The sequence below is a fragment of the Oncorhynchus gorbuscha genome, linkage group LG19 (assembly GCF_021184085.1).
Source record: "Oncorhynchus gorbuscha isolate QuinsamMale2020 ecotype Even-year linkage group LG19, OgorEven_v1.0, whole genome shotgun sequence".
NCBI lineage: Eukaryota > Metazoa > Chordata > Actinopteri > Salmoniformes > Salmonidae > Oncorhynchus > Oncorhynchus gorbuscha.
Window position 1 is genome coordinate 34,538,817 of NC_060191.1, and position 26,409 is coordinate 34,565,225.

General features: G+C 43.6%; 2 protein-coding genes across 4 annotated transcripts in view; one reads left to right on the plus strand and one right to left on the minus strand.

The window, feature by feature from the left end:
• Positions 1-10,801, minus strand: part of LOC124005639 — a 40,715-nt gene extending 29,914 nt beyond the window's left edge. The window contains exons 1-2 of the mRNA XM_046315078.1: positions 10,751-10,801; positions 1,161-1,193 (exon numbers count right to left, since the gene is read on the minus strand). Of these exons, the coding sequence (XP_046171034.1) occupies positions 1,161-1,193; positions 10,751-10,772 (55 nt within the window). The 5' untranslated portion in view covers positions 10,773-10,801. The remainder of the gene's footprint in view (positions 1-1,160; positions 1,194-10,750) is intronic.
• A 1,268-nt stretch (positions 10,802-12,069) lies between these two features.
• On the plus strand, positions 12,070-21,461 carry LOC124005638 (transcription factor RelB-like). Of its 3 annotated transcripts, XM_046315075.1 has the most exons (11): positions 12,070-12,429; positions 12,981-12,992; positions 13,234-13,421; positions 15,150-15,482; positions 16,232-16,398; positions 16,611-16,702; positions 16,846-16,977; positions 17,153-17,257; positions 17,514-17,729; positions 17,891-17,962; positions 19,620-21,461. In XM_046315075.1, the coding sequence occupies exons 1-11, from the start codon at positions 12,396-12,398 to the stop codon at positions 20,111-20,113; spliced, it is 1,845 nt and encodes a 614-aa protein (XP_046171031.1). In that variant the 5' UTR covers positions 12,070-12,395; the 3' UTR covers positions 20,114-21,461. The 3 variants fall into 3 exon arrangements, with proteins under 3 accessions (XP_046171031.1, XP_046171032.1, XP_046171033.1); XM_046315076.1 differs by lacking the exons at positions 12,070-12,429; positions 12,981-12,992; positions 13,234-13,421 and adding an exon at positions 14,255-14,630; XM_046315077.1 differs by lacking the exons at positions 12,070-12,429; positions 12,981-12,992; positions 13,234-13,421 and adding an exon at positions 14,255-14,569.
• Positions 21,462-26,409: the final 4,948 nt, after the last annotated feature.

Sequence of the window (26,409 nt, forward strand, 5' to 3'; positions counted from 1 at the left end):
TTGCATGAAATGTGTTTATAAAAGGCCAAATTCTTCACGGGCAAAGAAAATATTGTTTAAGAAATGTATCTGCTATAGCCTAGGCCAACTCTACCGTACGCGCTCAGCCAAGCATTGAAAGGTCATTTTGTGAACAGTGACTGAGTTATATTAGCCTAAGTTATGAATATCCAATGCACTGATCACCTTATGAATAGTAGGCTATCTTACATAAGTTTGCAAATGTGATGACGCATGTAATGCTTTATTATAAAGGTGCATTTTTATGGTGACCATTAGCTTCCCCTAACTTGAAACTCACACGCCGCCTAGGAGTGGACACATCAATTCTGGCCTAATGACAATCGGCAAATATCATTACACTTTTTTGGTGTTTTGTGTAACAGATGTCTCTTTCCATTCACCACTGTTTGGAGGCTTGAAATATGGTAGGAAGTGGATGAACGTGCGCTGCTAGCCTGGTAAAGGAGCCCTTTGAAGTGACTGTTTGACAATCAGATGAAAACGTCAAAAAGGTAATGCATTTTAAAAGTGAAATGACAAATCTTTACAACTATGTCCACAGAGACCCTATTGATTTAATTCTAGCGATTATATATGTAATAATATAGCAAGCACATATAGGTCCAAACCACAGAACAATAAGTAATAATGTATTCCACTGGGGATTATTGTAACTGAAGAGGAGCCCACATTACAACACTGTCTCTGCTGTCTACTGTACACACATCAATCTGAGAGGCAGAGTAGTAGCCCACATTACAATACTATCTCTGCTGTCTACTGTACACACACCAATCTGAGAGGCAGATTAATAGCCCACATTACAATACTATCTCTGCTGTCTACTGTACACACATCAATCTGAGAGGCAGAGTAGTAGCCCACATTACAATAATATCTCTGCTGTATACTGTACACACATCAATCTGAGAGTGAGAGTCGTAGCCCACATTACAATACTATCTCTGCTGTATACTGTACACACATAAATCTGAGAGGCAGAATAGTATCCCACATTACAATATCATCTCTGATGTCTACTGTACACATAAATCTGAGAGGCAGAATAGTGGCCCGCACAGCCCTACACCTCTCAACAACTGGCCCCATTTAATTCATACAAACAGATGCAAGAGATGACAGTGCTTTCCACTTACCATGTGCGCTGTAGCAGGGTAGAGTCAGAAGAACTGCACAAATGAAACAAACACATGTTAAGGAAAGGAAGTCCAGAGATTGTACACACAAATTCTAGCAAATGTGCAGAGTTTGACAGTGATGGTCACATACCAAACATCCGTAGTGGAGTGTTCATGGTGTTTCTTTCCATAAAGCAATCTCATTCATAGATGGAAGCTTAAGATGAGCTGAGATAAGTAGTCCAATTCAGCCCCACCTACAAGCACCTAGTGGTGGGGAGTCAACTCCAAAATAATAGATTCTTTGCCCGTCGACTCCAATTTCTGGGATGTCAAGCTTCGATTCTGCAACGAATCGACTCCTCGATTTTTGCAACGGCTGAAACTACACGACATCACTAAAAGTATGTGGACAACCCTTCAAATTAGTGGATTTGGCTATTTCAGCCACATACGTTGCTGACAGGTGTATAAAATTGAGCACACCGCCATGCAATCTCCATAGACAAACACTGGCAGTACTGAAGAGCTCAGTGACTTTCAAAGTGGCACTGTCATAGGATGCCACCTTTCCTACAAGTCAGTTCGTCAAATTTCTACCCAACTAGAGGTGCCCCGGTCAACAATTCTCTCAACCAGCTTTACCTGGAATGCTTTTCCAACAGTCTTTAAGGATTTCCAAAATATGCTGACCACTTGTTGGCTGCTTTTCCTTCACTCTGCGGTCCAACTCATCCCAAACCATCTCAATTGGGATGAGGTCAGGAGATTGTGGATGCCAGGTCATCTGATGCAGCACCATCACTCTCCTTCTTGGTCAAATAGCCCTTACACAGCCTGGAGATGTGTTGGGTCAATGTCCGGTTGAAAAACAAATGATAGTCACACTAAGCGCAAACCAGATGGGATGGGGTATCGCTGCAGAATGCTGTGGTAGCCATGCTGGTTAAGTGTGCCTTGAATTCTAAATAAATCACTTAACAGTGTCACCAGCAAAGCACCCCCACACCTCCTCCTCCATGCTTCACGGTGGGAACCACAAATGCGGAGATCATCCGTTCACCTACTCTGCGTCTCACAAAGACACGGCGGTTGGACCTAAAAATGTCAAATTTGGACTCATCAGACCAAAGGACAAATTCCCACCGGTCTAATGTCCATTGCTCGTGTTTCTTGGCCCAAGCAAGATTCTTATTATTATTGGTGTCCTTTAGTAGTGGTTTCTTTGCAGCAATTCAACCATGAAGGCCTGATTCATGCAGTCTCTGAACAGTTGATGTTGAGATGTGTCTGTTACTTGAACTCTGTGAAGCATTTATTTGGGCTGCAATCTGAGGTGCAATTAAATCTATGGAACTTTTCCCCTGCAGCAGAGATAACTCTGGGCCTTCCTTTCCTGTAGCGGTCCTCATGAGAGCCATTTTCATCATAGCGCTTGATGGTTTTTGCGAATGCACTTGAAGAAACTTTGAAAGTTCTTGAAATTGTCCGATTTGACTGACCTTCATGTCTTAAAGTAATGATGGACTGTTGTTTCTCTTTGCTTATTTGAGCTGTTCCTGCTGTAATATGGACTTGATCTTTTACCAAATCTGTATATTGTAATGTCGTTCGTCTGTTGTTTGAAGAGAGTCAGACCGAAATGCAGCGTGTAGGTTACTCATGACATTTAATGAAGAAAATGCTGTACATGAAATAACTGAAAATACAAAACAACAAACGAGTGAAACTAATACAGCCTATCTGGTGACTAACACAAAGACAGGTACAATCACCCACGAAATACAACGCGCACTCAGGCTACCTAAATACGGTTCCCAATCCGAGACAACTAGAATCAGCTGACTCCAATTAGGAATCGCCTCAGGCAGCCAAGCCTAACTAGACACACCCCTAATAATACACACTCCCAATTAATACAAACCCTAATACGAAATACAACATATAAACCCATGTCACACCCTGGCCTACCCAAACATATAACATAAACACAAGATACAATGACCAAGGCGTGACATATATTCTAGATTTAAAGATTCTAGATGTAATTTTGGATTGGAGATGCTTAATGTGAGTCTGAAAGGAGTTTACATTCTAATCAGACACATAGGTATATGTATGTGTCCACATATTCTAAGTCAGAACCGTCCAGAGTAGTGATGCTGGACGGGCGGGCAGCGATCGGTAGAAGAGCATGCATTTAGTTTTACTTGCATTTAAGAGCAGGCTAAAATGATTGCCACCAATTTCCAGCCATTTTTGATCGTGGAGGACAGAGGTTTTAGAAATTTTAGCAATAGTCTAAATCCAATGTACACAATTCCAAGCAGGAAAGCCCTTTCAAATATCACTTATTCCACAACTGTACGAGAGCACACAGGCTTCAGTATGGGAAGGAGTCCAAAAACCTACTGCAGTTTGCCTCACCACTGACTGCTGGACATCAAGGGTACCCACTTCTTACATGTTGGTTACCTGTCACTTCATTGAAGATTTTTCGATGTCTAGCTGTCTTCTGGACTGCTTTGAGTTCAGCGACAGACACACCTCAGAGAAATTGGCAGAGGAACTGTTGAGAGTGGCCAGAGAATGGCAAGTAGATGGAAAAGTGGTCTGTTGTGTTAACGACAATGCAGCTAACATAACCAAAGCCATGAAAATGTTCAACTGGACACATCATCCATGTCTTGCCCACACAATCAACCTGATCATAAGAGGTGCTCTGACAGTGATGAAGCCCACTGTGGACAAAGTGAAAGCAGCTGTGGAATACTTCCACAGGAGCACAGTAGGTGCTGAAAAACTAAGGTCTACACAACGCCAGATGGGGATGCCTGAGCTGAGGCCTAAACAAGACTGCACTACAAGGTGGAATTCAACATTTTATATGCTGAAGCGGTTTCTTGAGTCAAAAGATGCCATCGTCTCTACCCTGGCCATTGTCAATGCACCTGTTGATGCTCTGACCCAAGAGTAATGAGAGGTGGTGGAGTCCTGGAACCCTTTGAGCAGGTCACTATGGAGAGAGTGGAGTGGAGAGAGATACAGTAAGCAGTTATTACTACATCATTATTTAATCCAGTATTATATATGTATATGAGAATGTAGTATCTGTGGACAAAACATGAACCTGAACTAATAAAGGTACTGTTCTCTCTTTTCAGATATGTGACAGCCTAAAAAATGATACTCCTGTGTAAAGGTCTGCAGCGAATCACAGCCAGCCGCCAGAGAGAAGCAAATGTAACCACAGGACATGTGACAGAGTTGATGGACACCCTATGTTCATCAATGGACAGAAAGTTCCACAGAATGGAATATAATCACGTGCTATCAGAAACCGCTGCACTTGACCCCATGTTTAAGAAGTTAGCCTTCAGTGATGCCAGAGCGATTGATGAGGCTCTTCAAAGAATAACCTCAGCAGCAGGGAGGGACATCCCCAGCAGTCAGCTGGCTCAGGCACCAGGGCAACAGGAAAAAGAGGGATCAGATGGAGCAGAAGAACCAGCAGTAGTGCCACAAACGTCTGCTGTTTGACGAGAGAGCAACTGGGGATGCAGCACGAAGGAATCCCTCAACAGATGCCATAATGGAGCCGCTCCTCCAAAGATCTGCAGATCCTCTGAGCTGGTGGAAGAACAAGGCCTCTGTCTACCCAGGGCCTACTAAAGTCACGACAGGGAGACTCTGCATAGTGGCCACATCCGTTCCCTCTGAGAGGGTCTTCTCGAAAACGGGACAAATAATTACTGAGAAGAAACTGCATCAGCCCCAATCAGCCCCCTTTGCATTCAGCTTGTATTTCTGAATGCAAACCTCTCATAAAAGCAAAATATGGTCAGCATTGCTGTGTGCTGCTGGATATAACATGGCAATAAAGAAGCGAGAGAGAAAAAGGGACCAGTTTAATGTTTTAAGTGGGATGCTGCAGTTTTGCACATTGTTCCTTATTTTTCTTTGACATGGTGCAATATTCTATTATTATGTTGTTCAGATTGTATTAGTTTTGAATAGTTCATTTATATGACCTTTGTTTATATATATATTTAAAAAGTTATACTTTAAATGCACATGTGTAATAGCATCATTCTTTTTAACATTTATTTCAATTTGTGGGATGCCGTTTGAAAGCCAAAAGAGTTGGTGAGTTGAGCCGAACGAGCCGGCTCACTGAAAAGAGTCGGAATGCCGGACAGTGCTTGGTCGTAAAAAAGCTAGCTAGTTCATGGATGCAAACAATGTTCTTCATCAAAAACACACCAAAACGACATAAGCTGTTTCAGGAGCTATAGTTTTTTTGTTTAACGTAGTTATTACACATTGATTACACTCTCACTCGTATATCATGTCACAACGATTCACCTATATGTATGCTATTGTAACGGATGTGAAACGGCTAGCTTAGTTAGCGGTGTGCGCTAAATAGCGTTTCAATCGGTTACGTCACTTGCTCTGAGACCTTAAAGTAGTAGTTCCCCTTGCTCTGCAAGGGCCGCGGCTTTTGTGGAGCGATGGGTAACGATGCTTCGAGGGTGACTGTTGTCGTTGTGTGCAGAAGGTCCCTGGTTCGCGCCCGGGTATGGGCAAGGGGACGGTTTAAAAGTATACTGTTACATTGATGCTGTTGACCCGGATTACTGGTTGCTGCGGAAAAAAGGAGGAAGGTCAAAAGGGGGTGAGTGTAACGGATGTGAAACGGCTAGCTTAGTTAGCGTTTCAATCGGTTACGTCACTTGCTCTGAGACCTTGAAGTGGTAGTTCCCCTTGCTCTGCAAGTGCCGCGGCTTTTGTGGAGCGATGGGTAACGATGCTTTGAGGGTGACTGTTGTCGTTGTGTGCAGAAGGTCCCTGGTTCGCGCCCGGGTATGGGCGAGGGGACGGTTTAAAAGTATACTGTTACACTATGAGTCATAGATTGTCATTTGCATAAAGTTTGTTAACGTTAAAGTTCATAGTAACGTTAACGTTGACTTAATGTTAGCTAGCTATCTAACGTCGGTTTTGAGAAGCAAAAACAAGGACCTATTTGTATTTGCAGAGGTTTTGTGGCAACATCTACAACCAGACTGCTTAGAGACCTGGGAATTAAGGGCCAGAGCCAGCGTTCGACAATCAAAGCTGTATCGGAGGCGGCAGAAGGCAGCAGTCAGTGGCTCTGGATGAAGAGGAAAGACCCCAGCTGGGCCCCGAAGTGAGAGGGCCAGGAAGTATGCGGTCAACAATGCTTGACTCAGGGAGGAGGACGCCCCTGCCATGCATAGTCCCATGGGATTGTTGGCTATCAACAACAAGGCAACTCCTATGACTAATTGGGAATGGGACGCAAGTGTAGGATTGATCACCCTGTCGCTGGCTGCCTTTGGGGAGGGTGAATAGTGTGAAAGGCCGAAACACCCTAGGAACCAAGGGTACACTACTGTCGATGCGCTCCCCAAATTTCACCAGGCTCACTGTTCATTAACTCTTGGAAGTGCTTGCACAAAGGATAGTAACATCTCATCCTGTGTTCTTGGAATCTACATCGCTGACCTTATTTTAGCGCCCCCAAAAACGTAGTACTTCCAGATCAACTGTAATATCAATACCATTGTAAAGCACACTTTCTCCCCTTTCCAACAAAATCGACCTTCACCTCTAAAACGTAAATAAAACACTATAAAGAGTTTCTATAATGTGTCATTACCTATACCTATTGGAAGGTTTGTGTCGAATTTGAATCGGGAATTTTAGGGGGCCGCTAAAGTTATCTTCAGAAGTAAACAGAGGCTTTTTCAAATCATGATGACTTGCAGTGATGACGAAAACGAAAAAGGATTTAGATATCCCCCTTACCCTGTCCCTGTGTTGTTTTTAAACGGTGAGAGAAGCGCTACACCTGGTGGAGAGAGGCTGTAAAGACACAGAATGAGTTGCTTTATGCGTGCTGTTACGTCATGACGCATCACAATTTAACGTACGGGGGGGGCTCAGTTTTTGCAACTTTCTCCAATACTATTGTGCCATTACCATGTCAATCAACGCGTGATTAGAAATGTAGTTCACACTCAATATTTTGATGTCAACAGACGTTACAGTGCCATTCGTTTTCATTGCAACCTCGTTTGAATGTAGTGGTTACGCAAATGTGTACCGAATGGGGTTAGTCACAGTTAGATAATGTAACGCTACCAACGGCGTCAGCTAGCTAGATCTGCCATTGACAGTAAACTGAACTCGAGATAGCTAGCTAACGTCACTCGTCTATAATCTAGTTATGGAATCAATAAAACGTAGTAACGTTAGCCAGCTATTGTTAGACCATGTTGCGGAGCCTTCGGTGGGCAAGCGGTCATTTGATTGATGAAGAGTTGGCCAGCAATCTAATTGCTGTTGCAGGCAGAGGAGTTCCTACAAGAGACAAATGACATCCAACAACGGGAACTTTACCAAGATGGAAAGTTGTTACATTTGTACAGCATGAGTGGCAAAGGCTGAGATTGTATAATTTTACTTGTCCTGTGTTAAGTCTCCTGTGTCAAGTCTGGGGTTGTGTGTGCACCTCTATCTAGCGAAGTCAATCAATCAATAAATACAAATGTGGTTGGCCTAGCTAATGCTGTTCCTAAATTCTATATGGTGCTCTTATAGTCTTTTAATCTAAAAAGATTTTTAGGAGTGTATGTTGTTTCACCTGTTTTGTGATTGTCTCCACCCCCCTCCAGGTGTCGCCCATCTTCCCCATTATCCCCTGTGTATTTATACCTGTGTTCTCTGTTTGTCTGTTGCCAGTTCGTTTTGTTTGGTCAAGCCTACCAGCGGTTTCCCTCTGGTCCTGTCTCTCGGCTGTTCCTTTTTTCTAGTTTTCCCGGTTTTGACCTTTTCTGCCTGCCATCTTGTACCTTTTCCCCACCTATCTGGATTACTGACTCCTGCCTGCCCTTGACCTGTCTTTTGCCTGCCCCTGTTGGATAAATAAACTGTCGTTAATTCGACATTATCTGCATCTGGGTTTTTACCTGAAACGTGATAATAAGCTTTGGGTGACATGAGAAAGCAAGAAATGGTATTTATGCTTAGCTTATAAAAAGTGTACCTCTTCAATTTACCTCTCCAAATTAATTTAGGACCATCAACTGTCTAAGACACACAGGAGGTATCCCATCCACCAGAGCCAGTGAGTTCTGATCAGTCTGATGCTCTGAGTTGGAGCTTGAGGTCAGCTATACATTAAACAACTGTTGAAAAGTAAATATCTCCCATTTATAACACTGCACTAATCCATCAAATGTTCTCACAGGTGCCTTGTGTTTGATTACATACACAGATGAACTAAAAACACTAGCACTGCAAACACTCAGATCAAAGAGAGCAGCAGTGCCTGGACTTTGCAGTCTCCCTCTTTGAGTCCCCCTTGAGAGACAGGCAGAACCTCCCACCCACACAGCACCCACCTCTCGAGTCCACACACAATAATTCAGTATTTCAGTCTATGATTGTCATGTGAGTGTACCTGGGTGATTCTGCAACTACGGAGCTTCTATGTCCTCAGGGTCAATTTTGGGGATTTATTTTTTTAAACATGTTTTTATTCTTTATATGTTAATGACGTGATGTAACTGACATTTGTTTATAGCGGTTTTAGAAAAATGACAAAAAGATATACATTCCTGAATAGTACGATCGCAGCCATTATCAGATATTATTTCTAGACAAATCAAACACAATTATAATACTGGTAAAAATGGTGTTTCATTTTTTTTTTTTGAATCTGAAAGCTTGTAATGGCCAAAGTGCCCGAAGTTGCAGAATCACCTCCCAGAATCGAAGGTTGGTTTTCACAGCTGTTGCACAAGGTGTTCATTGTTGTAAATTGTAAGGTATCCCTTTACGGCAGGGGTGTCAAAGTCAAATGGACGGAGGGCCAAATAAAAAATTTAGCTACAAGCCGAGGGCCGGACTGTTCGAATGGGTTCTGTAGCTCAGTTGGTAGAGCATGGCGCTTGTAACGCCAGGGTAGTGGGTTCGATCCCCGGGACCACCCATACATAGAATGTATGCACACATGACTGTAAGTCGCTTTGGATAAAAGCGTCTGCTAAATGGCATATATTATTATTATATTATTCATTGAAATTTTTTTTAAATGACGCATATAGTCTAGTGAACCTAATTGAACCTACTGAAAACCTAACAAATATATTCCAATATGATCAGATAAATAAAGCAATATTTTCTTATGGCTCTGTCAGTAATCTTTAATTTTCAACAGACACAAAAGACAAATTTCCTTTATATAAAAATCCCCATAACATGAACATTAAATGAAAGAAACCGGTATTCAAGGCACCATCAGTAGCCTATATTTTCTATTTTAGCAAAAGTGGGCTAAATTTACTTCAAAGAAAAAAACAATAATAGCAATTTTCTATCATCCACTCAACTGAAATATTTTTAAAATATAATTGGATTGAAATACAATAAAATAAAGTGCAAAAATCTATTAATCAAAAACAACACTTTGTTTAAGGAGAAGTAACATGCAGTGAAAACAAATATTAAACTTTAACTTTTAAACTTGAACTGAGTAAAAACTCTAAATATGTGATTGCACAGTAATGTTCACTTGTTTGAGGTTGAGGGTGATACTTGGTGGTGTCCCATCTTTTCCACAAGTTCATCAATGTTCGGGGTAAGGCTCTGAGCTGAGGAAATCCTCAGAATTGAGTGGAGGTGTTCAGCAGTAAGTCGACTTCTGTGTGATGTTTTGTTCAAGTTCATCAAAGAAAACAGTTGTTCACACAGGTATGTGCTGCCAAACATAGACAACGTTTGAGCAGCCTGGATGCGCAGCTGGGGCATTGTGTCGGGGAGGAAACGGGCGAACTCCGCAGCACCCACTGCCGCATATTTTGCCCTCAGTGCATCATTGCATTGGAGGTCAATCAACTCCATTTGGAGGTTTGGTGGTGAGCTTTCCACGTCAACAGCAAATGGGTTACCGAGCAGTTCCAACCTGCTTTTTTGTGCTTCAAAGTCAGCAAATCGGCGTCGAAAGTCAGCGGCAAGCATACCTATTTTATCAGCCAACTGTGCGCTCGGGAACGCACTGGTAGAGAGCTTCTCTTTCATGGTCTGGCAGCTGGGAAAGTGGCTCAAATTTTCTTTCCGCATCTGCGTCTCCCACAGAGTCAGTTTGGTTTTAAATGCCTTCACTGTACTGTACATATCAGAGATGACACGATCCCGACCCTGCAGCTGCAAGTTCATTGCATTCAGATGACTCGTAATGTCACACAGAAAAGCCATTTCACACAGAAACATTTCGTCTCGGAGTTGTGTTGTGTCTTTCCCTTTGCTGTCCAAGAACAGACAAATCTCCTCACGAAGCTCGAAACATCTTTGAAGCACCTTTCCCTGGCTTAGCCATCGCACCTCTGTGTGATAAGGCAAATCACCATGCTCCGTTTCTAACTCCGTCAGAAATGCCTTGAACTGGCGGTGATTCAAACCTTTGGCTCTGATAAAGTTAACTGTGCGCGTGATGATGCTCATTACATGCTCCATTTTCAAGGCTTTACCGCACAACGCTTCCTGGTGTATGATACAATGATAAGCTGTCAGCTCACCTGTCGCGTTTTCCTCTTGCATCTTTTCCCGTACCTTCGCACCAGTCCGCTCCTGTGTCCACACATCGCAGGTGCTCCGTCGGTTGTCAAACCCACGAGTTTTTCCCAAGGCAGCTCCATCTCATTTACACATCTTGACACCTCTTCATACAAATCATGCCCCGTAGTTGTGCCATGCATAGGACGTAAACGTTGCATTGTGGGAAATGTAGTATTGGTGCGTGTAAAAGATCTGCGGGCTGCCGGCTTGCTGCGGTCTGCGGGCCGGTTCTAATAATAAATCAAGATCATCCCAGGGGCCGTAAAAAACCTTCTCGCGGGCCGGATGTGGCCCGCGGGCCTTGACTCTGACATATGTGCTTTACGGTATTCGTTAGTTCAACATGATTCATTATTGTGTCCTAGGACCTACAATAGATGCATATATTCAACCACAAGGGTGTACTAATGAGCTCTATGCGAGATAGAAAAAAGTATCATAAGAGAACTACTGAAAGTAATATTATTTCAGTGTAGATAAGGGAACGACAGGTCAAATTAAAAACATGCCAGCCAGACAAGCCAGTGTATGAATCAAACGCATTTGCATATGAATGAAGTAGAAATTAGCTGACTTTGTGATCTGTAAGAAACCTAATAGTTGATCGAACCCCATTGTGATTTGGAGGGACACTTTTTGCCATGACACCCCCATTGATTTGGTTAGTCACTCTTACGCGAACATATTTTCACTTATGCTCTCCAAAACGCCAGGGCCGGCGCTGTTTGGAGGTGTGGGTATTGATGTGGGTATGCAGACCTGCGAGCAACTGCGGTCCCTCATGATGAGTTCGGCTTTTTTTGTGGCCCTCACCACGGTCAAAATTGTTCATCTCTGACATAAAGGATAGATTAATTGGATTATAGTTGGCATATCGTTTGAATCACACCGGGATGCACCACCATGAGAAATTGCATGTTTGTGCACTACCAGTATCCTTCCTCATTATATTATAAATATCCCACTCTATTTTGCATTAAACAATGAAATATACTATTCTATTTTCTGAAATATACTTAGTGCAAGTAGCTATATTTTTAAAGTACAATAATCGATCCCATTGTGCGTAAAAAAACGGACATGAGGAAGGGTCTTATTTTTTATATCAGGATATCCACACTCGGGTCATTGCACTTTGCGGCTATTATAAAACAGTAGTTTGCAAAATATAGTTGATGGAATGAGCCGTCATCTGAAGTTTCTACATGGCTACTGCCGGCACAACACTGCCTCTGGGGGTTTCCCAAGCAGTGACGTAAGGGGATTTCCACCCAACGGAACAGCCAGTCAAATCCATCCAACAAGTGCGGAACTAAACGCACACTCGAACAGGGCGCTTGTGAGGCGACTCATTTCTAGCCATAACATATGCACTAGCTCATCGCATGCAGGAGATGTAGAATTTGTATGCTTTTTAACAACGAAAGGCCAATTGAACCATATCGAAGTACGAGAGCGAAGAGAGGACAATATTTGATTGCAGTAGCCTACCATGGCCACGAAATGATCGGTTAGGGGAAATAGGGCGGAATTGTGTTTGTGTCTGTTTTTTATTTTTATACTCGAACAAGGTTTTCAGCTCCAGGACAAACGTCGTAAAGTGCCATGAGAAACATGAGTGTTCAAAACTGCACTGCAAGTAAGTGTCCTTTCTTTTAAATAAACGGAATCTGAGTTATGCATCAACGGTGTCTAATGTGTGTTGTCCCAAGTCATTCACATTCGCACGAACAGTATAGTATAATTTTCATAAATAATTGATCTACTTGTAGTGTAAACGCATTGTCACGGGTCTGTGTCAAAAAGTGGACAGACTGCAGGGGCCTAGACAAGAGATTCTATAGTGTAAACGGCACACACGGCCTTGCTATTCAAACTGCACACACTCCCATGCTATTCAAACGGCACACACTGCCCATGCTATTTCATTTGACAGTTTGTGTTGTCATTCTGTCTTCCCCAGCGTGACTGACAGTTGAGTAGAAGGGTCAACACCCACTTCAGAGACGTTAGTCTTAGACACTAGTCTTAGGCTACCTGTTAAACCTATACTATTACATTGCAATACATATACTTACCTGTTATACTTACACTATTACAATCACTGTCATACATGCATATAGTCTTGCCTGTCACAAAGTAATCATTAATGAGTTAACTTACTTTTTTTTCTCCCGCTTTGTACAACAGCAAATGACTTGGGTGAGTAGGATATTTGTTATTAATGTATAGTTACTTTTTTTTATTTAAATGACTAGTAGTCATATAGTCTCTGTACGTGCCTCCTAGGTCTGTGCATCATGCTCATGGTTTGATGTAGCTGGTACTGTACACATACAGACGTGGATCACACTCAGATGGCCAACCCACCAGCTCAATGTTTGGAGGCCCCCCATCAGCGTGTTTGCAGTCTATCTCATCCCACTCCCTCTACTCTTTTTAGACATCATTCAGGAGGTGATCTCTGCAGACCGAGAGTTTCCCTGTCAGGCCCAGTCTCGTTTCTGCCTTCCCAGACCTCCTCATCCCCCCGTAGACTCTGACCCCCAGGCCCAGAACCACAGGGCCATGCCCAGGCAGATCCCCTCCTCAACGCCCCCAGTACTGGTGCCAAGGGGCACGACCTCCAGGGTGAGTACCAGGCCTTTCGGGATCTAATACAAAAATATATTCATTAAATGATACATTTCTACAAGGGAGATAGTCTTTGTTAGGCCATTGATTCATAGAGTTCAACAGAAAAATGGAGGGGTTGACTTTTTGGTATTTGACATTTCATTAGGTTCCCCATTAGCTGTCGAAAAAGCAGCAGCTACTCTTCCTGGGGTTCACAGATGGCCTACACACCAGCTCAAAACTTGTAGTTGTTGTGTGGTGGTTAGTTAGTGATTTGATTTGTTTCTGCAGACACTCAGGTACTCTTTGTGGTCGCATCAGTTCACACTGTCAGGGCTTGGTATCTCAGTTTGTTGTAATAGCTGGGAGATAAAGTCAAGAAAACAGCTAAGGTCTAGTCTTATCTGGGACGTGTGCTATTGCTTCCTCGTGGGCTAGTTGTGGGAACCAAGGCAGACAGACACACCTCAGGGATAAGTGAAACTCTACTCACAGTTTCCATGGATAAGCATGGTGACTCAACTCACTGGTGCTTTGACTTCTAAGGCGGCCTTGATTACCTTGTTGTCATGCCTTGGGTTGCTGTTCTTCAATAGTCTGGAACTCACAGTGAGACAATTGAGGTCTGTGTACGTCTGTGAGTCAAAGCGGTGCCTTGAGAGAGACTGTGAGCTGAGTTGACACACCCCCGTCTGCATGTTGTGGCATCTCGTGGGGGAGGTGGCAGAAAAAGGAGAGAAAGAGTGTCATCTGATTCCTACTTTCGTTTTGAGTTCCCTTCCTTCCTGGACCCAACCCTTTCAGGGTGGAAGTTTACATTCGGAGGCTTTTCTGCTTTTCTAATTGGTCGATCTGCTGTAGATTATGTCAACTTCCTGTTTCCTGAACATGCGCCTCCCGGCTCGATCCTAGTTGCTTTTGTGTAGAGGCTCTAAGGCATGCCAACACTATTACTCTTACACACTCGCACACATACCCCGCCTGTAGACGCTACTTTGCGGTGGAGCACAATGATCTCACACGCACCTCTTTTTGCTCATACTTGCTCAACTTCTGGCGGTTTGTTTAGACAGGCTTGAGTTGTAGGGCAGCTTGTAATAACAAAGGGAGAAGGCGATCCTTTAAGTCGGTCAGCTTTTTTTCTTTGTTCCGGTTTGTTTTTGGTGAGTAGTTTTTCCTGTTGCTGGTCTCTAGGGATTCTTCAAACAGGCTGTTAATTAGAAGGTATGTGGTTGAACTTGGAGAGTTGTAGGGCAAAGTGTGTGTGAGAGAGATTGTGTCTGTCTGTAATGACCACGGGCCGTAAAAAAAACAAATGTATATAAGTATACCATTTTGACGTGAAAGAGAACCTAGAAGAAATGGGCAGACGGACAGAGCTAGAGAGATGGAGGCATGAAGCATGAAGAACAGTCATGCATCTCAGCAGCCTGAGAGGGTGGAAGGGAGACGGAAGTATAGAGGGGTTAACCAAAAACGGAAGGGTTGCTCTCTAGTTTAACGGTTGAAAGGGGGGCATGCCAACAGAATGTGTCAAATGAGGACATAGAAAGTGGTGTACCGAGAGGGAATATGTAGATAAACAATAACAATGCAGGTTATCTTTGAAAACGCTCTCACCATTTCACTCTCAGTACCGTCATGATGATGTTTTGGATGCAAAGTTAACTGTTTGTTGTCTGCTGTGTTCTTTACATGGATTTTTAAACATGGCCACTGACTTTAAACGATGTCTCTCCGCAGCCGCCCTGCTTCTTCCCTCAGCCCCAGCACCCCTCTAGCACCAGAGATATGGCAGCACCTCACCCCACTCGTGGGGTCTCTCACTCGGGCTCAAACCGACGAGGACGGGGGTCCTCTGGTTCAGGGACTTCCAGGGGGCCAGATAGTCCCTCTCGACAGGCCCAGACAGACACAGATCTGCTGGAGCAGATCCTGGAGAGGCCCACCCTGGCTGTGGTGGAGCAGCCCAAAGAGAGAGGCATGAGATTCCGTTATGAGTGTGAGGGCCGCTCGGCCGGGAGCATCCTAGGGGCCTCCAGTGGAGACTCCACCAAGACCCTGCCTGCTATAGAGGTACCCAATAGATCCATATTGTAGTTTGTATTTATTTGAAGTTGATTGGAAACACTTTCATTTAAAACAACTTAGCGAAGTCACAGTTAATGCCCTTACTCTTGTGATAAGGGACATCTTTCATCGTGACCATTTAACGTCTCATTAATATAGAACCTAGTCCTTATATTTGTTTACTGCAAATTGTGTTCCCAATGTCATCCCTAACTTGCACTGGATTTGTATGTTTGTGTGGGAAGTGGAAGGGGGTTAACGGAATGTACCATCTATCCCAGAATAAAGGTGTTTCTCCCCTTGTTGGTTTGGCTGCCCTCAACATGTAGAGCCTTGCTAGTGTAAGGAGCAGGGGCAGAGGGGAAGGGGGAGGAATTACATGTAACTGAAATAGAAAGTACCCCACAAATCCACATCTTTGTGTGGTTCAAACTAAGGGGATTACCCCCCCCCTTTAAACACTGTTGATTCGCACCCACATACTACAATTCAGACCGCATCCCTCTAAGATTAACATTACCAGCAAGTGTGAATTATGACAGTTGAAAGGGAGAGTTTTGGTTAATCACTGCACATTTATTCAGTTTTAATCATGCTCTCACTTGCGTTGGAGGAAGAAAGACGGTTTGATTGATGCATATCTCTCTCCCCCTCCTCTTTCTTTGTCCCTCTCCCCCACTTTCTCTCCCCATTTCTTTCTCGTCTTCACACTCTTTCCCCTCTCCTCCCTCTTTCCCTTCTCCTCCCTCTTTCAGCTCCAGGGTCCCATTCAGAACATAAAAAAAGTGATGGTCACTGTTTCCCTGGTGACCAAAGACTACCCGTACCGCCCACACCCCCACTGCCTTGTGGGTAAAGACTGTGCTGACGGTACCGGAATCTGTGTCATCTGCTTAAACCCTCACAGCAACCGACGTCACAGGTGCCCCTCTCTTTCTCTCCTCTATTCATCGCTCTCTTTTCGTGACAAGTGCATTTTCTCCCTTTGTCCACCAGAGGCCCATATCCTATTTCTTTCTCGTTCATTCTTCACCTCTTTGGGAGTGCTTTGCCAGGAAAGTGTAAACTAGGTTAGTGTAAACATGTCTGTTTTTAATGGTTTGTAACCGACCATGTTTTGTGTGCATCATGCAGTTTTGCTAACCTGGGCATCCAGTGTGTCAGGCGGAAGGAGCTGGATGCCTCACTCGAGAAGAGACGGAATCAGAAGATCGACCCCTTTAAAAGTGAGTAGAGCCCTGACACGCGCACACAAAGCACATCGCAAGCGCACACAGAACTTACCCAATTACATAAACCCAATATCATTGTACAAGAAAGTTGTATTTTCAATAGCCGTAGGGTAATATCATCTCCTCTGTCCTCCCAGCGGGCCACTCTAAAAGCATCGAGGACATGGACATGAACGTGGTGCGGCTGTGTTTCCAGTGTGAGCTGGAGTGGGAGGATGGAAATAAGGACTTCCTGAACCCCATAGTGTCCAACCCCGTCTATGACAAGAGTAAGATCACCCCCCCCCCCCCCCCCAAACGTCCTCCTGACACGGACACCTGTGCATGACTGCTTTTACAATAGTCTTCAAACGTGATACGAACCAGTACCCTCACACCACAGCTATGTAAATGTACTTCCTTCCTGAACCATCTCGCAGGTGCTCAGTGTGTGTGTGTTTACAGAGGCGACCACAACATCTGAGTTGAAGATCAACCGTCTGAACATTGTTAAAGGGCCATGCACCGGCAAGACTGAGATCTACATGCTCTGCGACAAAGTCCAGAAAGGTGAGATGCAGCCAGACTCCCAAGTTGTAACATAGAAACACTGTGTTGAGCGCGCTGATATCTAGCAAATTAAAGGGTGAAGGCAAAATCCTGTTTTTAAACAACTTGATGGAAGTGGCACATGATGTGTAATGACACCTCTCTGGAAATACACTGTTGAAGTCATACAGCCTGCAGGACTATACAAGCTGATTGGTGTGTGTGTGTGTGTGTGTGTGTGTGTGTGTGTGTGTGTGTGTGTGTGTTTCCCGCTCAGATGACATAGAGATCATCTTCAAGAGGGGGTCTTGGGAGGCCAAGGCGGAGTTTGCCCAGACGGACGTCCACCGGCAGATCGCTATCGTGTTCAAGACCCCGTCCTACCAGGAACAGGACGTGGGGGAGGAAGTGGAAGTAAATGTCCTCCTGCGTCGTCTCTCGGACCACATGGACAGTGACCCCGTCACGTTTACCTACCAGCCCGACAACACAGGTTGATACAACTTATGAACGTTATTTATATATATATATATATGATATCATAATGCTGTGTTATAACATGTTATGTATTGTGCAATAATATAACATTATAGAGACGAGCTATTCAAACAGAGGGATGAAAGATCTTTTTTTCTGTTTTGATGCCGTGTTCAGATCCATATGAAGTGAAGCGGAAGAGGAAGATAAAGTCGGACATCGGCTTCACAGAGAGGTCCTGTGTGGCAGGTGAGGATTGGCCTCGGGCTCTTTCTCTTTCCAGCTTAAACTTCTGCACCTAATTGCAGGACAGAAAGTTAAAAAAAGAAAATGAAAGCGAGAACAATAACAGCTGCTTACACAGGACCCTCTCCGAAACAAATGACTGTACATCTGAGTGTCAATAAGGTGTTCTTATATTCAGTGCATTCGGGAAGCATTCAGAGCCCTTGACTTTTTCCACACTTTGTTACATTACAGCCTTCAATTGTTGTTGTTTTTCTCATCCATTTACACACAATACCCCATAATGACAAAGCGAAAACAGGTTTTTAGAAAGTTTAGCAAATCTATTACAAATAAAAAACAAATACCTTATTTACTTACATAAGTATTGAGACCCTTTGCTATGATACTCGAAATTGAGCTCAGGTGCACCCTTTTTCCATTGATCATCTTTGAGATGATTCTACAACTTGATTGGAGTCCACCTGTGGTAAATTCAATTGATTGGACATGCTTTGGAAAAGCACACACCTGTCTATATAAGGTCCCACAGTTGACAGTGCATGTCAGAGTAAAAACCAAGCCATGCGGTCGAAGGAATTGTCCATAGAGCTCCGAGACACGATCTGGGTGAAGGGTACCAAAAATGCAGCATTGAAAGTCCCCAAGAACAAAATGGCCTCCATCATTCGTAAATGGAAGAAATATGCAAATATCAAGACTCTTCCTGGAGCTGGCCACTGAGCAAATGGGGGAGAAGGGCCTTGGTCAGGGAGATGACTAAGAAACCGATGGTCACTCTGACGGAGCGCCAGAGTTCCTCTGTGGAGATGGGAGAACCTTCCAGAAGGACAGCCATCTCTGCAGCACTCCACCAATCACCTGGTAGAGTGGCCAGATGGAAGCCACTCCTCAGTAAAAGGTACATGACAGCCCGCTTGGAGTTTGCCAAAAGCCACCTAAAGGACTCTCAGACCATGATAAACAAGATTCTCTGGTCTGGTGAAACCAAGATCGAACCCTTTGGCCTCAATGCCAAGCGTCACATCTGGAGGAAACCTGGCACTTGATGAATCCTTGATGAAAACCTGCTCCAGAGTGCTCAGGACCTCAGATTGGGGCGAAGGTTCACCTTCCAACAGGACAACAACTCTAAGCACAGAGCCAAATAAAATTTGATTTGAAGACACACAGGAGTGGCTTTGGGACAATTCTCTGAATGTCCTTGAGGGGCCCAGCCAGAGCCTGGACTTGAGCCTGATCATATATCTCTGGAGAGACCTGATAATAGCTGTGCAGCAACGCTCCCCATCCAACCTGACAGAGCTTGAGAGGATCTGCAGAGAACAATGGGAGAAACTCCGCAAAAACAGGTGTGCCAAGCTTGTAGCGACATACCCAAAAAGACTCAAGGATGTAATCGCTGCCGAAGGTGCTTTAACAAAGTACTGAGTAAAAGGGTCTGAATGCTTATGTAATATTTCATTATTTTATACATTTGCAAAAGATTCTAAAAACCTGTTTTTGCTTTGACATTATGGGTTATTGTCTGTAGATTGATGAGGAAAAAATATAATTGCATCCATTTTAGAATAGGACTGTAAACGTAACAGAATGTGGAAAAAGTCAAGTGGTCTGAATACTTTCCGAATACACTGTAAGTCCTTTCTATCGCCCACAGTTCAAAATGTGGCTGCAGCAGGAGCCTCCACCTCTCAGCCATTCGAGCCGTTCACCTTCCCCCCAGCAGAGAGCCAGCTGGTCCCAGAAGAGTTGCATCCTCCTGCCCAGTCTGGGGCCTCCACCATGGGGGAGATCCACTACAATGACCTCCAGGAGGACAACTTCTTCAATGAGGACATGAGCCCAGACGACATCAGTATGCTCTCTCGAATTCTGTTCAGTGACCCTGCCCTCCTTGGCTTTGGCCAGGAGCTCAACTCCAACTTCACCCCAGGCGTCATGGACATGAACTTTAACTTCAACCAGGGTGGGTCTGGGCAGGACTTGGGCTACTATAACGACCTGCAGTTCAACCAGCTGGTCAACGAGAATCAGACCTCTCCGATGGACCTCCTCCCAATGTTACTCCGCGGCTCCGCCTCTCAGGACCAGGGCCAGTGTGATAACGAGGGGTGTGATTTGGTCCAGGTAAAGACAGAGGGGGACCTATGAGGACAAAAGGTAACCCCTTAAGACTGAATGTGGCGCGAATGTAGCCCCTGAACGTTAAGGGGCTTTTGTTGTGTTGCTCCTCAAACCAGAAGTGTAGGGTGTGTAAAGTCCTAACTCTGCCCTGTGACAGTCATCTCACCCAAATAAAGTACAGTATGAGAGTTTGAACACACACAGGTAATAGCAGTAGCGGAAGCACCTTGTACCTTAACGTTGTGGTTACCCCTTGCCCCCAAAGGCCTCGCTGGATGAGGCTATAATCCAGACCCCTGCCCCCCCCCCCCCTTCCCACACACGACCACTACCAGACCCTAAAAGGATACGTTTCAAAATGTCTGCCCGGACCCAAGTCTCTGAGTGTACTGTGCTGCCTTCACCATGCTGCTAACGTTAGCCTCAGGCTAATAGCTGTGATCAGCACAGCACTCACGGAAGACATGTAGCTTTCGCTCCTCCGGGGGACCAGAGTGATACTGGTGGAGGCGAGTTGCCCTTCCACTAGGCTAACCATGGGTGTTAAGAACGATTCCTACCTACCCATTGTCATTACTACCTGTGGTGACCAAATACAAAACGGACACACAAACTCAACCCTTGTCTGCCATGTCAGTTTTCCTTGTCAGGCTCCGTCCTTACTGTGTATATATTGTGACTGAGGCAGACTACCACCAGGACCTGCAGGAGATCCCTGATTTTGAGGGTTCAACTGAAGGAAAGCACAACAAAAGGGCTCGATTCAATCCGTATCGCGGATGTTCAGCGCGATTGAAATTTCAAGGTCATTTCCAATTGAGCCGACACATGCACCATTTACCAGGAATGCAGTCTCTGCGAATGCGGCATACTTTGCCGTTACATTTTCATCGCACTGTAGCAAGGATCTTCAGCACGACACATTGAATCGAGCCCTAAGCATTTAATTGTTGGCGCAAGACAACCTGAAAACTAACCCTCTGTGGAGAAATTGTTAAATAAAAAGGGACCAACCACAAATGCTGTTTTATTTTTCACTTTCCATATGTGATATATTCTTTGTTGTATAGTCAAAGTTGTATCGTCAAAAGTTCCTTTCTTTTGACTGGTATCTGTAGTTTTTGAATGTTGACATTAGTTTTAACCTCTGGCTCACCTGTTGACTCTGTTCATTGTAATAACCAATCTCCATGTACAGTAGAAACGACCATAGTCCAATGCGCTGTCCATCTGTTCCTAGTGTTAAACATGTTCAGATTATGTTCTGTGTATGTTCAGCTTCATTGTACACTGTATGCCAGACTCCACCCTTCACACTGTAGTGTTTTGATTCTTGTCATTTAGTATTTCAAAAAATAAAATGATTCCAAGTCTTCATCTTAAACTCTGGTCACATCAAGTGGGTTTTGTCGTTGGCCATATAGGCTATTTAATATTAATTACATGATAGCTTTATTCATTTTGTAAAAACCTAATTGGCCAATGACAAAGGAGAGAGAAAAAGAGAGAGGGACTGAATGAAAGACAGAGGGAATGAGGCAAAGGCTGTGGGAGAACGGTGAGCCAGACGAGTGTCTGTCCTCCTGGGTTCGTCTTTGTGTTCAGGCACTGCCGCTTTTAATGCCATCCTATTTTTAGCTGCCACAGCTTTTGTTGCCGGGTCATAGTCCAGCCCACTCACATTCCTAAAAGCCTCACTCACATTTACTCCAAAAACTACGTGACCTCCCCTCACCTCACCAACACAACACAGTCTTGTACATGGGCCCTGACTTGACAATATGTGTACAACACAGAAATATATTGTTTGTGTTGTATGTAACTGGGTTTTTTTCTCATGTAAAAGCAGAGATGCTCTTTTGTTAGCCCATCAGTTTCTGGGGTAGAGCTCTGACGAGGCGCTTCACTTTGTCCTCCAATGCCATTGGATATGGCTTTTTGCCTGATGAGATTACACCACCTGTGAGTCACTGCATCGACGATGACTCATTCTCCCATACACCTTCTGTGTAGTGCTGCTGAAACTTTATTTGGAAGCATTTCTATTTGGATGTATTTATTAAAACATAACAGTTTAATCCCTTTGCGTTCAGAGATTTTGCTTAGTCAGAGGAGCATTATGGGAAGTTATAAGGCCACTGTGAAATCCCACGCAGGGTAGCAGTTCAAGTACAAACAATAACAATTTTTTCATATGTTCTTACAGGAGAAATTTAGGGGTTTGTTCCGTTTTTTTAATGCCTACTGAACGCAACCCAGTGAAAGGCTACTGTATGGCAGCAAATGTTCCACTAGAGGCACAAATCACACCACTCTGTTATCTGCTAAACGGCACAAACCTGAATCGATCTCACTTCACAGGTCCATGGTGAACGATATGATGACATAGATTTGTTTAATAAGCTCAATAAGGCCCAGTCTGAGCAGGTGTATCTCACACTGTGCTTTTCACTGTTCACCAACACTGGAAATAGCATTGCATAAAGCCACAGGGAAACTCCACGCTGGGCTCGCAACCAAAAGTTGAATTACCGTATGTACACAGTTAGTTACACACTGATGAGTATTACTAGAGGTAAATCTATACACATTTCCTACTTTACTATATAGTGCATTTCATACTTGACTAAAGTATACACACTCATTAAATGGTTTTATTTCTATGGGCCTACTGTATATGCCCACGAGTTTTGGTCTGAATTCACTTTAAAACTAGCTCAGCAGCTTCAGAAGAATTTGCATACTTGCCCAGAAATAAACTTTGGGATTTTGAAACTCGAAAAATTCCCATGAATTCATGCAGAAGAGCTTTTTCCTAATATACGGATTAGTCATAGGAAAGCAGACGTGAGTGTTCACACAAGTAGGCCTACATACCATTGCACTGAGCTAAGAGTCAGACCTCCTCATTCCAGAGATAACCTTTTTATAGTAGAGGTGAAAGTTAAAAGGTTAACATTACACACCCAAACACTTGCGTCTGATTGAGGAAGTTGAAATGTCCTATGTGGCCATACAACAATCCTCCACCTCCTCAAACCATCGATAGATCTTACTGACACGTTACTGACTTTACGTTCTGCAAATGTGGTTGAACGCAAACGAGAATGTGTGACATAACAAAGTCAACGTCTAACCTCTCCTCTCGCCATCTTCTCTGGTGCTAAAAACAACCTGTGTGTGTGAGACATATTGAATCTCTGTGACATATTGGGAAAGTATTCAGACGCCTTGACTTTTTCCACATTTTGTTACGTTACAGCCTTATTCTAAAATTGATTACATAGTTTTTCTCCCCTCGTCAATCTACACACAATACCTCATAATGACAAAGCAAAAACAGGTTTATTTTAAATGGAGGGGAAAAATGAAATATCACATTTACACAGCTATTCAGACCCTTCACTCAGTAGCCTACTTTGTTGAAGCAAGCAAAGCTCAAGGACATTCAGAGACTTGTCCCGAAGCCACTCCTGCGTTGTCATGTCTGTGTGCTTAGGGTCGTTGTCTTGTTGGAAGGTGAACCTTCGCCCCAGTCTGAGGTGCTGAGGGCTCAGGAGCAGGTTTTCATCAAGGATCTCTCTGTACTTTTCTCTGTTCATCTGTGCCTTGATCCTGACTAGTCTCTCAGTCCCTGCCGCTGAAAAACATCCCCCCCAGCACGAAGCTGCGACCACCATGCTTTACCGTAGGGATGTTGCGAGGTTTCCTCCAGACGTGAAGCTTGGCATTCAGGCCAAAGAATTCAAACTTGGTTTCATCAAACCAGAGAATCTTGCTTCTCATGGTCTTAGCGACCATCGGGTTCTTGGTCACCTCCGTGACCAAGGACCTTCTCCCCTGATTGCTCAGTTTAGCCAGGCGGCCAGCTCTAGGAAGAGTCTTGGTGGTTCCAAACTTCTTCCATTTAAGAATGATGGAGACCACTGTGTTCTTGTGGACCTTCAAGGCTGCAGACATTTTTTGGTACCCTTCCCCAGATCTGTGCCTCAACACAATCCTGTCTCGGAGGTCTACGGACAATTCCTTCGGCTTGGCTTTTGCTCTGACATGGACTGTCAACTGTGGAACCTTATATAGACATGTGTGTGCCTTTCCAAATCATGTCCAATCAATTGAATTTACCACAGGTGGACTCCAATCAAGTTGTATAAACATCTCAAGGATGATGAATGGAAACAGGATGTACCTGAGCTCATTTTCGAGTGTCATAGCAAAGCGTCTGAATACTTATGTAAAAAGGTTTTTAATTTAAAAAAAAAATCTGTTTTCGCTTTGTCATTATGGAGTATTGTGTGTAGATTGCTGAAGATTTGTTTTTATTTAATCAATTATAAATCAAGGCTGTAAGTTAAAAGAAAATGGGGAAAAAGTCAAGGGGTCTGAATACTTTCCGAAGGCACTTTAGAATGAATTAAAACTAGATTGTCCTAAATGTGGAATGATTAAATCATTTCAATCGTGATAAAGGATAAAATTTAATTACCACATAACAGAAATACAGGAGGGAAGTTTGTTATATAAGGATGAACCAGGCTGAGGCCTGGTAGTGGTACAGTATGACTAGGCAGTTTTCCTAGCACTCCATTTAAGCAGACTCGCTACCTCTTCCTAGTGGTTCCCAAAGGATATTTAAGGAAAAATACATTGACACCTTTATTTTTTCTCAATGACATTCAATTCAGCATTGAAAAAAAGTGCACGTTTGTTCCACCTGAGTGAGTCTGACCACAAGTCAGAGACCCCTATGATGACACAACAAATGCCATTTGATGGATCTTTTTCGTCTTCTAATGCCTCTTAAGGGGAAAATAATCTAAAAAATTAATAAGATTACGTTACTGAGTTCAGGTAATCAACAAGTAACGGATTACAATTTTGGACAAGTAACTGGAACAGATTATATTTACAAAGTAACCTACCCAGCCCTGGTTTGGGAGCATTGAATGTTGATGGCCCTATACACAGTGGGACTCAGCTGTAATTTATCATGGGCGACATTAACACAAGCAGTCACAAAGCCTGCATCTACACGGGCAGCCCAATTCTGATCTTTTGCCCAGTTATTTGCAAAATAACTGATCTGATTGATCAAAAGACCAATTAGTGGAAAAAAATATCAGAATTGGGCTGCTTGTCTAAATGCAGCCTAAGGTGAAAATATGTACTAGTGTGATGTGTACTTTGTGTGCAGAGGATGCTGTTGGTTTAGAGATGGCCTTCATAGCTGTTTCTATGGGGGATTCAAGGGAATCCTGGCCTTGTAGGCTGACTGGCTGATCTTAGTGTGGAAACAATTAGCAAACAAGATGCTATCTGAATTTAGCTGATAGAGTTGTCACCTCCTGAACCACAATGCTTACAGGGCAGTGGTTCCCAAACTTTTAATAGTCCCCATACCCCTTCAAACATTCAACCTCCAGCTGCGTGTACCCCCTCTAGCACCAGGATCAGCGCACTCTCAAATATTGTTTTTTGCCATCATTGTAAGCCTGCCACACACACACTATACGATATATTTATTAAACATAAGAATGAGTGTGAGTTTTTGTCACAACCTGGCATGTGGGAAGTGACATAGAGCTCTTATAGGACCAGGGCACAAATAATAATATAATAATCAATCATTTTGCTCTTTATTTAGCCAGCTTACATATGAAACCTTATTTGTTCATCGAAAATTGTGAATAACTCACCACAGGTTAATGAGAAGGGAATGCTTGAAAGGATGCACGTAACTCTGCAATGTTGAGTTCCGTCTTAAATCATTTTCCACATTTAGTTTCAAGCTAGTGAGGGCCGAAAATCCACTCTCACATAGGTATGTGGTTGCAAAGGGCATCAGTGTCTTAACAGTTTGATTTGCCAAGACAGGATACTCTGCATGCAGCTCAATCCAGAAATCTGGCAGTGGCTTATGATTAAATTCAATTTTCACAGAACCACTTGTTGCAATTTCAATGAGGCTCACTTGTTCAGATATCGGTAAGCCGACTGAAGGCAGGGCATGAAAGGGATAACAAATCCAGTTGTTTGTGTCATCCGTTTCAGGAAAGTACCTCCGTAATTGCGCACCCAACAAACCCAGGTGCTTCGCTATATCATATTTGACATTATCCATAAGCTTGAGTTCATTTGCACACAAAAAAATCATACAATGATGGAAAGACGTGTGTTGTCCTTGTTAATGCAGACGGAGAGGGGCTCCAACTTCTTAATCATAGCCTCAATTTTGTCCCGCACATTGAATATAGTGGCGGAGAGTCCCTGTAATCCTAGATTTAGATCATTCAGGTAGGCCAGTCGTGTGAGAAACTAGTCAT

Excerpts from the sequence above, each read along its gene's own strand:
- LOC124005638 (XM_046315075.1), top strand. The coding sequence starts at position 12,396 with ATGAGAAACATGAGTGTTCAAAACTGCACTGCAA. Across the intron at positions 17,258-17,513 it reads CTGCGACAAAGTCCAGAAAG|ATGACATAGAGATCATCTTC; the intron begins GTGAGATGCAGC and ends TTTCCCGCTCAG. Across the intron at positions 17,963-19,619 it reads AGAGAGGTCCTGTGTGGCAG|TTCAAAATGTGGCTGCAGCA; the intron begins GTGAGGATTGGC and ends TATCGCCCACAG.